Source organism: Arachis ipaensis, chromosome B03 (assembly GCF_000816755.2).
Source record: "Arachis ipaensis cultivar K30076 chromosome B03, Araip1.1, whole genome shotgun sequence".
In the NCBI taxonomy this organism is placed as follows: Eukaryota; Viridiplantae; Streptophyta; class Magnoliopsida; order Fabales; family Fabaceae; genus Arachis; species Arachis ipaensis.
Genome location: NC_029787.2, coordinates 13,578,039 through 13,588,686, shown reverse-complemented (window position 1 = coordinate 13,588,686; position 10,648 = coordinate 13,578,039). Strand labels below are relative to the sequence as shown.

The window sequence follows — 10,648 nt, the reverse complement described above, 5'->3', positions numbered from 1 at the left end:
CCGTTGGTCTTTTAGGGTTGGGTCTGGATCTACTTAAATTCGGTCCATGAACACCTTACTTAGCTGAATCTTAATTTTTATTAATTGTTGTGGAAATTGATGTACGTATTTATTACAGGGGATCTTGGACAGACTTATGATTCAAATGCAACACTTACTCACTATGAAAATAGCCCAAGTAAAGGACAAGCTGTTTTATATGTTGGAGATCTGTCTTATGCTGATAACCACCCTAATCATGATAACGTTAGATGGGATACTTGGGGAAGGTTTGCTGAAAGAGTTGTTGCTTATCAACCTTGGATTTGGACTACTGGCAACCATGAACTTGATTTTGCTCCTGAAATTGTAAGCTTCAATATTTCTCCCTCTTAACAATAATATCCAACCGAGTTTTGAATGTTCTTTTGATGAATTTGTTGAAGGGTGAAAACATTCCTTTCAAGCCATTCACCCATCGTTACCATGTTCCTTATAAAGCATCAAATAGCACTCAACCCTTTTGGTATTCAATCAAGAGAGCTTCAGCATACGTTATTGTCTTGTCTTCATATTCGGCATATGGTAATAAAAAATCTTTAACTTTAAATTCTAAATGATAAATCTAAATACTAAAGTTGGCTAATTAAAAATTGATTCTTCATACTTTTTCTAATACTTTTACTATCTCAGGTGATAAAAATGTTTTTATGTGAAAATAATAATTAAAACAGTTTAATCAAACATGTCAAACTATCTAATAATTTTTAGCTATCATATTCACTTAAAGACATTTTCACGCGAATAGTCACTATTATTGCATTCAATTTTGTTATGATAATCTAATTAATCTTCAAAATCATTTTAGGAACATATACACCTCAATACCAATGGCTATTAGAGGAGCTACCAAAAGTTAACAGGTCAGAGACTCCATGGTTGATTGTTCTTGTACATTCACCTTGGTACAACAGCAACCAGTATCACTACATGGAAGCCGAAACAATGAGAGTAATGTTTGAACCATGGTTAGTAGAGAACAAAGTTGATGTCGTATTTGCCGGCCATGTTCATGCCTATGAACGATCTGTAAGTACTAATACGACATAGTTTTACACAGTCATCTAATCAAATTCAGAAAGATAAACAAATAATGACAATTTTACACGAATCAGGAACGAATCTCGAATATTGCTTACAATATTCTAAACAAAAACTGCACACCAGTAAGAGATCAATCAGCTCCAGTATACATAAACATTGGTGATGGAGGGAATGTTGAAGGCTTAGCAATCAAGTAAGCTAGATTCTAGATTTACAATAACATAGTGAGTCATATGAATATTTTATGAGTGTGTTTAATTTGTTTCTGATATGAACATTGTTTTGAGAGTGCAGCATGACAGAACCACAGCCAGATTACTCAGCACACAGGGAGGCTAGCTTTGGACACGCCATTTTCGACATAAAGAACAAGACACATGCTCGCTATAGCTGGCATAGGAATCAAGATGGATATGCAGTGGAAGCTGATTCTATGTGGTTTTACAATAGATTTTGGCACCCTCTTGATGATTCCACTACTAAGAAAGCTTCTCAGTAACCATAGATGCAAGAATGGTAGTTTTATCTGGCTCATTTTGATTCTATTAAGATTCTAGCCTAATATATAGGCCAATTTAGGGAAGAACGTTCAGTTAAAAGGAAGGCAAAAAGATTGAAATAGGAGTATGAACTTTGTTATCCTCTAATTCTCAATTTTGTTTTTCAATACTAGCTGAAGTTATATTTTTAATTCAATTTTTGAATTGTAACAGATTTAATATATATATAGTTTTCCTATATGTATAAACCTACTTTTAGACTTGGACACCAAATAAATAAGAAATAGAATAAGAAAAGTAAAAAGAAAAAAAAAACAAGAAAAGAAATTGAAATTCACAACTAGTGTAGATACAAAAGAAAAAGTAGAAATGATTTTTCTAAATAGATAAACTTCTAGAATGGATTAAATAGCAAGGGAAAGTTGAAAAGGTATGACACACACTTTTAGCCCAATATCTGCTCCCTATCCTGGCTCTTTTTTTTTTTTAAAAAAAATGAAAGGTAAGTAAAAATTATATAACTAGATTTGATAGTGAATGATAAACATACGTGCTTATATTATATCCAAATAACATAATAAAAATGGTAAAATCTAAAGGAGTTGATCACGTTAAAATTTCTAATGCATGTCCAAAATCCAAAATGTCACTTGTATCCTGCAAGTGAAGCCAAAGAAGGGACAAGGATGAAGGATGTTATAAAGTGGGGGAGTGCTAGGTAAACAATAACTATTTTGAACAACATGAATAACCACCAATCAAATAAAAATATACTACACCCTAATTTAATGTTACTAATTAAATTTATTCTTTTAACCCTATTAATTCACATTATTTACACATTGTTTAAAAATGTTGTTGGTTACCTATACTTTTCCTATAAAGTGAGGATCTCACCATGTGCCACCTAATCATCAATGCAACACAAACACTTTTTCTTTGGAATAGAATTTACAGAGGGGTTTGTTCTACCATGGTTGTTTAAAATGGAGCTAGGATTAATAGTTTGTGTTTAGAAACTTTATTATGACAGAATAACTGTTGATTTGATTTGATAATACTAAAATTACTTTTGCAAGTTTGTAACTATGAAATGGACATGAATTTTGTACTAAACTTATAAAAGAATTAATGGTGGACCTTCCTTCATATTGCAGGTACGGCCAAACAAGCAGCCAATGCTCTTTCCAAGTGAATTACAGCTTCAGCCATAGTTGGCCTGTCTTGAGGCGCTGCGCGCGCACATTCTGTTGATAAATACCACACATACTCCTCAGCAGCTTTTGGGGATGGCATTCTTAGATCCAAAACCTTGAAAATCTCATCTTGATCAATATATGGTACTGCAAAACTTGTCAAATGTCTTTGTTCCCCATCATCATCTTTATGTATGACTTTGCATCATTAGTATTTCTAGCAAAACTGTTGAGTTAAGTTTGATTTTGGGCTAATATGTGATGACAAACATTATTTGGGGTGAAAGCCCAAGTTAGTGTAATGTGTATGCTAAGTGATGTAGGCCCACTTGTATGATTGCTTCAGTCTAAATTAGTGTAGCTTCAGCAACTTAAGGCATTATAGTTCCAACACTTCAGCCCATTACTTGCTAATTGAGAAACAAATCAGTATATGAGCCAAGAGAGAGAGCACCGAACAAAAAGAGAAAAAAGAGAAGGACATCTGTCAACATCAAGGACAGCTGGGGCTCTAGCAAAGCAACAAGACACAAGGACAACTCCACTACTCCAAGGACATCAGTAAAGCAAATTTCAGAATTTGGGAGAGTAAACACAAAGTTGCAAGAGAGCAGAGGTAGTGGTGCAGCTCCTCGGATAGCAGATGCAATGGAGCAAAGGGAGAAAGAAATGCATGCCAAGAAAGACAGTAACTCCAAGGACAACAGAGGTTGGTGGAGCAGCTCCTCCAACAAGCAGCGTTAGTGGAGCAGAATGGAAAAAGGACTGCATGCCAATGGACACAGCTCCAACGGGTTGATAGTACAAGGAATTGGAAGAGGCAAATTAGAGAGCAATCTGAAGATATATAACCAACCTCATTCCAACATTTGAAAACAAGAAAAAGAGAGCACATTCAAGAGCATCATCTCAACATTTGAGCTGAATTCTTTTTTTTCTACTAGAGCTTCATTTCTGAATTTTTATGTTATGGCTATCTAATGTCATCTTTCTGTAATTGAGAAAAAGGCTAATTATGTGAGTAGTAAAAGCCATGAGAGAAGAGGCAAAAGAGATGCATGAAAAAGCCAAATGAATTCTGTTTGTGTAATTTTGTTTCTGTGAACTAAGGTTTATTCCCCTTGCCAAGTTGGAATAGCACTTGGTGGTAAATTGAATCTGCGGATTCTCCTTGCCAAATTGGGATAGCACTTGGTGTTTTTGAATCTGGCTAGGTTCTCCTTCCAAGTTGGGACAGCACTTGGGTTGCTAGGCTTTGGAGTAAAAAGTTTAGTGGAAGATACTAGATGAATTGGGTTGTAATTCATTAGTATTGGTGTTTATAATCTGTTTGATTATAGTAAAAATTTCACCATGGTTGTGGTGGAGACTGTATGTAGGTTTCATGGCACTTAGAAACCAAACCAGGATACATGCTGGCCTCTATCTCTTCTTTCCTTCTCTGTTTTATTTCTGAGTATGAGACAAAACGAAAAAATCTCCTGCATATTTAGCTTCCGCGAAAATAGAGCTTGAAAAGTTAATTTTGAGCTAACTCGATTCAACCCCCCCTTCTCAAGTTCAAACAGTTCCATCAAAAATAATTCCGAAACTATAAACATCACTTTTTGTGGTTATCCCTTTGAGTTATGTAGTATTCAGGGTCCAAGCAGCCTTGGTGTGCCAGCTGCTTTAACTGAAAGATTTGTGTCCTCATCTTCAGGACCCTTCAATGAGATTCCAAAATCACACAATTTTCCTGTCTACTTGAAATCCAATAATATATTGGATGACTTTGTGTCGCCATGTATGATCGGTGGGACAGCATAGTGGTGGAGGTACTCTATTCCCCTTGCTGCATCCATTGCTACCTTGATCCGTGCTGGCCATGACATTAGAACAAAAGAACTTTGGAGGAAGCTGAACTGACCATACTCTCTTTATCAATGCTTTTGTGCTTCCAATTGCAACTGAGAAAATCATTTTAGGTGATATTTGGTTGGAAACTTTGGATACACACTTGGTGAAATACAAAAAGAAATTCTATCACCTTTTTAGATGGGGATCAGTTGGTGACTTTGCAAGGGGAAATGAACCATATACCAGCACAAGCACAGTTCCATCAGCTCAAACGGCTGAACCACACGAAGGAAATTGTGGCATTATATACTCTGCAGCTCCAACCCGCTCCTGGCAAGGACCTCACTCCATTTGTATTACCTGCTGATTTACAGCTCAAACTTACACAGTTGCTGCATACTTGTAGGGTAGTATTTCAGAATCCACAGGGCCTTCCTCCACCTCGTTCTCATGATCATGCAATCCCACTTGTGCCTAATGCACTGCCGGTCAAAGTTAAGCCATACAGATATCCTCACAGCCAAAAGTCTGAAATAGAGCGCATAGTGGCTGACATGCTGGCAGAGGGTATTATACTGCCAAGCACTAGCCCGTTTTCCTCATCAGTTCTTTTGGTTAAAAAGAAAGATGGCTCTTGGCGTTTTTGCACATATTATCGCGCTTTGAATGCGGTCACAGTTAAAGATTCATTCCTGATGCCAACGGTGACTGAGGTTTTAGATTAATTGTTTGGTGCCCGCTACTTCTCCAAATTGGACTTGCGATTCGGGTATCACCAAATCAGAGTCCGCCTCGAGAACTACTTTAAGACTGCTTTTTGCACACACCAAGGTCTCTACGAGTGGTTGGTAATGCCATTCGGTTTGACGAATGCACCGGCTACGTTCCAAAGCTTGATAAACTCCATCTTTGCTATGGCATTGCGCAAGTTTGTTCTCGTTTTTCTTATGACATATTAGTTTATAGTCCGGATTGGCAATCACACTTAAACCATTTGATGCACGTGTTGCATATTCTGAAGTGCAATGCATTATATGCTAAACTATCAAAGTGTTCCTTTGGTAAAATGGAAGTGGATTATTTGGGACATGTTTCCCATCAAGGGGTCCAAGTTGATGAGTCTAAGGTTCAGGCAATAAGGGAGTGGCCGGTTCCTACCTATCTTAAGCAACTGCGGGCTTTTCTTGGTTTGGCCAGTTATTATAAAAAATTCATCCGGCAATTCCACCTTGTCCAATGCTCCAGTTTTGGCACCGCCTGATTTTTATAAGCCTTTTGTTTTGGAGACGGATGCCTCAGGGACCGGGATTGGCGCGGTTTTAAGCCAAAGGAGTCACCCAATTGCTTATTTCTCTAAGAAACTATCAGTTACTATGCAGAGACAATCAGTATATGCACGTGAGATGCAGGCAATTCTAGCTGCGGTGTCTAAATTTTGGCACTACTTGTTGGGTCATCAATTTGTAATACGAACAGACCATAAGAGCCTTAAAGAGTTACAAGCACAGACGATCCATACCCTGGAACAACAGCATGGTTGGCTAAATTACTTGGGTACAATTTTACAATTGAATACAAGAAAGGATGCGAAATTAAAGGCGTGGATGGGCTGTCTCGTGCCTTTTTGGAGCTTACCACGATTACCGACAGTCTGTTGCCATTGTGGCTTTTAGGCCAGATGTGGCTTTCTCAGAGACGGAACAATGCTCTGGCCGGCTGCAGCAACTCCACGAGTTATGGTACTGGGATGATCGCATTGTAATCTCGGTTGGCTCTCCTTTAATTCAACAGCTGCTGCATCTAAGCCATGACTCTTTGATAGGAGGACATGGTGGGTATAAGAAAACTCTGGGCAGATTAGCTGCACAATTCTTTTGGAAGGGAATGTCTTCATCTATTCGCAACTATGTCAAAGCTTACAACATTTGCCAACAGGCAAAGTATAGTACACAACCACCCGCAGGGCTCCTTGAACCACTGCCGATTCCCTCACACATTTGGCAGGACATCTCGATGGATTTTATCATCGGCCTTCCGATATCCCATGGTTGCTCGGTTATTTTAGTGGTGATCGATAGATTATCAAAATTTGCCCATTTTATTCCGCTGCCCACTGATTACACAGCTCCTAAAGTGGTAGAAGCCTTTGTTCAAACCGTGGTGAGTGTGCATGGAATTCTCCATTCAATTATTTCAGACCGTGATAAAGTTTTTACTAGTAAGTTCTGGGAGCAATACTGTGGAACTCATGGTATCACATTGGCTAGAAGTTCAGCGTATCACCCCGAGTCAGATGGCCAAACTGAGGTCCTTAATCGGTGCTTAGAAATGTATCTACGATGCTACACTCAAGAGAACCACAAGGATTGGTTCAAGCTTCTACCATGGGCTGCCTATAGTTACAATTCCTCTTTTCACTCGGCCATTGGCATGACGCCATTCAAGGCGGTCTTTGGGAGAGATCCTCCTTCTCTCCTCAAATATGAACCAAGACCATCAGACACTCCATCATTGCAAGAACAGCTACTACAGCGGGACATGGTCCTTGTGACATTGAGGAGAAACTTAGAACAGGCGCAACAACGAATGAAGCCGCAAGCAGATCGCAAGCGGCGTGAGGTTGACTTTTAAATTGGTGATTTTGTTTATGTCAAATTGTAGCCGTATTGACAAAATTTGGTGGCACTTCGAAAGAACCAGAAATTGTCCATGAGGTATTTCGGCCCTTTTTTGATTAGTGCTCGAATTGGGAAAGTGGCATATAGGCTTGCTCTGCCCCCTACAGCTAAGATCCACCCGGTTTTTCATATTTTCTTATTCAAAAAATGTGAAGGCACCCCTAAACCGACCACTATTCCCACACCCTTGTTGATTGATGAGCAAGGTTGTAAATTACAGCTACATATGGTATTGGGACATCGCATGATAAAAAATAATGAGAAATGGCAAGAGAAGATCTTAATTAAATGGCAGGGCCTGTCCGACGAAGAAGCTACTTGGGAGCTATATGAGAAAATGAGATCAACCTACCCATCTTTTGACCTTGAGGACAAGGTCGTTTTTCACGTGGAGGGTAATGATACAGTAAAGAGGAGTAATAGAGTCAAAAGAAGCACACTGCTACAAGAATTGAGACATGGTTCTAACTAACTGGAAGCGAAAAATAATGCAGAGGAGGGGAATATCAATAGCGGGAGGAAACAAAGAGGAGTGTGGTGCATTGTGAGTCTTTCCTCTCTGACTAATCTTTCTTTTCTCTTTCTCTATCATTTTCTTGTTTATTCTGGACTGCTACTATTATGCAGGTGACTAGTGAAGCTTCTTATACTGTTTATTCTCATCTTCTTTTAATTCATTGTGCAATTTATTTGTAAAAAATCACAAAAATTCTAAATTATAGCCACGTACTCATACATACGTACTCCCATTTCACTTATTTCTCTGAGATAGTATCATATGTCTCACCATTTTTTTCTCCCCCACGTTCTCTTAGAATGTGACATTGTGACCTATTGTTTGTCTCAAGCAATATAATGACTTTTTTTTCAAAAGGTTTTTTTGCGTGATGTGGGACTCAAGTGCCCTTTATTTTTTTATTGAAAATTTGATTTTTCTGGGCATATAATTTATTTTTTTTTTCTTGTTCTTGTTCTCGTTACTGACAAGTTCAGAATTAAGGTGGAAGGGATAGAGTAGAAAAAGTTAAAACCAATAAAAAATGCTTCTATATTTTTTTAGAATCTCGCTAGAGAGCCAATGAGAAATCTTGATAATGTGTACAATGGGTTGGTTATTTAGTCCAATAGAAATAAATAATAAATTGAGTAAACTACCATTTTTACCCATAAAAGTTGAAGACGCTGACATATCTACCCATAGAAAAAGAAAATTATCATTTGTACCCATGAATTCACCCAGTCACCACCCCCTTTTCTTCCAAAACTCACACACGGAGAAATTACACACACACCCCCACCAGAAGAAGAAGAAGAGAAGAGGAGGGGGAGGGAGACCGCACTGACAACGTGAGGACTCGCTGCCGCTATCGCATCATCATCGCCGTTGTTGAGGGAGCCTGAAGAGGAGATGCGAGCCCAAGAAAGGGGGAGCTGTCGCCACCGTCGCGCCCTGCTGCTGCCGGCTCCGTCACGTCTGTCACCGTCATTGATTGAGTCCGTCACTGTCGTTGTCGCTGGTCTGGAAAGAAGAGAGCGCGCAAGAGATCGGAGAAGGAGGAGAGGGCAACGGCGCCGGTGGGTGTCACTGCCACCATCATCGTCGATGCTGTTTAGTGAGGGAGGAAGAACTGTTTTTTCTCTTTACCTTTTCTATTGTTGTTGTTGTTGTTGCTGCTGCTGCTACTACTTTATGTGAAGAAGATGATGATGGAGGTATAGTGGTGGTGGTGGTGATGGTAGTGATAAAGGAGATGAGATGGTGGTGGAATTTGAGATTAGAAAGAAAAAGGGGGGTGGTAACTGGGTGAAGAGGGTTAGGGTTAGAAATGTGATTGGGTGAAGGAGGTGGTGTGGTGGTGAAGATAAGGGTAATTTAGGAATTTTAGGTAATTTTTTAGTGTTTGGATAATTTTGTTATGCGAAATCCATATTTCATGGGTACAAATGGTAATTTCCTTTTTCTATGGGTAGATATGTCAGTGTTTTCAACTTTCGTAGATAGAAATCGTAGTTTACTCTAATAAATTCAAAAACTCTCATTCAGTTATTTCACATCAAATTTCAAATTCTCCAATTTCAAATTTCAAAATTTTAAAAAATCCAGTTAGTTGTTTCAAAAAAATAACCATCTGAAATCCTAATTTACTAAAATATTTCACTCCAATACTCTATTTTTTTCAACCGGCAAAACTCACCCCACTTTCATCAATAATCATCCGATTTCACCGTCGCTACTTGGCTTGCCACATGCCACACGCCACTCACCCTTAGTAAAAATAATCATTCACTTAAGGATAAAAATAATCATCCGCATACCTAATAAATTGAACATCTAGCATATTTTAATTATATATAACTAAACACAATCTAATAAAAATAATCATCTATATAAAAATTAAAATAACCATTTGCATACCTACTAAAATGACCATCCTAAATTGACCATTAAAATAGAAAAAGAAGAAGATGAATAAACATAAGAAACAGCTATTATGGTGAAACATAAATTTGAAGGACTAGACATGACAAAAGCGGCACTGTTGTGAAGCATAAGGCTCAAATCTGAAAGAAGCTAACTATGCTTGGATCCGAAGAAGAAGAAGAAGAGCATGGTGGTATCATCGATGAGAAGAGGCTTGAAGGAATGGGAGAAAGCGAAGCCGGTTCGGAAGAGAGGCGCGCGAAAAGGCAGTAGCAACGTTAAGTTGAGCGTCGGAGGGCGAGGCGCGTCGGGTTGACCGGTGGAGGTGAGGACTGTGTCGGTGGGGAGATGCGGCGACATCGGTATGGCCGGCGAGAAATTCAGTGACGCAAGGTGAGGATCGGAGAAGATGAAGGTGAGTTTTAAAAGTATATTGAAAGTTACGGTAAGATTAGAAATAACTATACATAGTGTGAATGAATTTAAATACTAATCCTCATCTTTCAAATTTTAAAATTTGAAATTAAATAATTAATTAATAATCTAATTTTTAATTATAATATTATCTTTTTTTTAATCCATTGTACATATTGTACACAATTAATATTAGTTCCAATACTTTCTTTTTTTTTTAATTCTATACATGACCAAATATTAATACGCCTAACTAGCTCCTATTTCTATATATACATAACATAAAATAAACATATATAAACACAAATATAGAATAAAAAAACTAAAGTATAGGATTTAACATTTTAGTAATAAAAAAGGGATAAACTAGTAGTTAATTTGTTGATAAAATAGACGGGTGCATATTAATATTCAATTCTTTTTTTTTTTTTAAAACCATTGAAAAATGGTGAAATTATCAAGTGGTTGATGAAAAAATAACTTAATAATTCAAAAATATTTTTAATAATCTACTAT

The 10,648-nt window shown here is 37.8% G+C and overlaps 1 protein-coding gene across 1 annotated transcript in view; it reads left to right on the top strand.

The window, feature by feature from the left end:
• LOC107634193 (purple acid phosphatase-like) overlaps positions 1–1,597 on the top strand; it is a 3,585-nt gene extending 1,988 nt beyond the window's left edge. Inside the window, exons 4-8 of the mRNA XM_016337765.2 lie at positions 119–348; positions 426–564; positions 848–1,068; positions 1,155–1,276; positions 1,378–1,597. Of these exons, the coding sequence (XP_016193251.2) occupies positions 119–348; positions 426–564; positions 848–1,068; positions 1,155–1,276; positions 1,378–1,582 (917 nt within the window). The 3' untranslated portion in view covers positions 1,583–1,597. The remainder of the gene's footprint in view (positions 1–118; positions 349–425; positions 565–847; positions 1,069–1,154; positions 1,277–1,377) is intronic.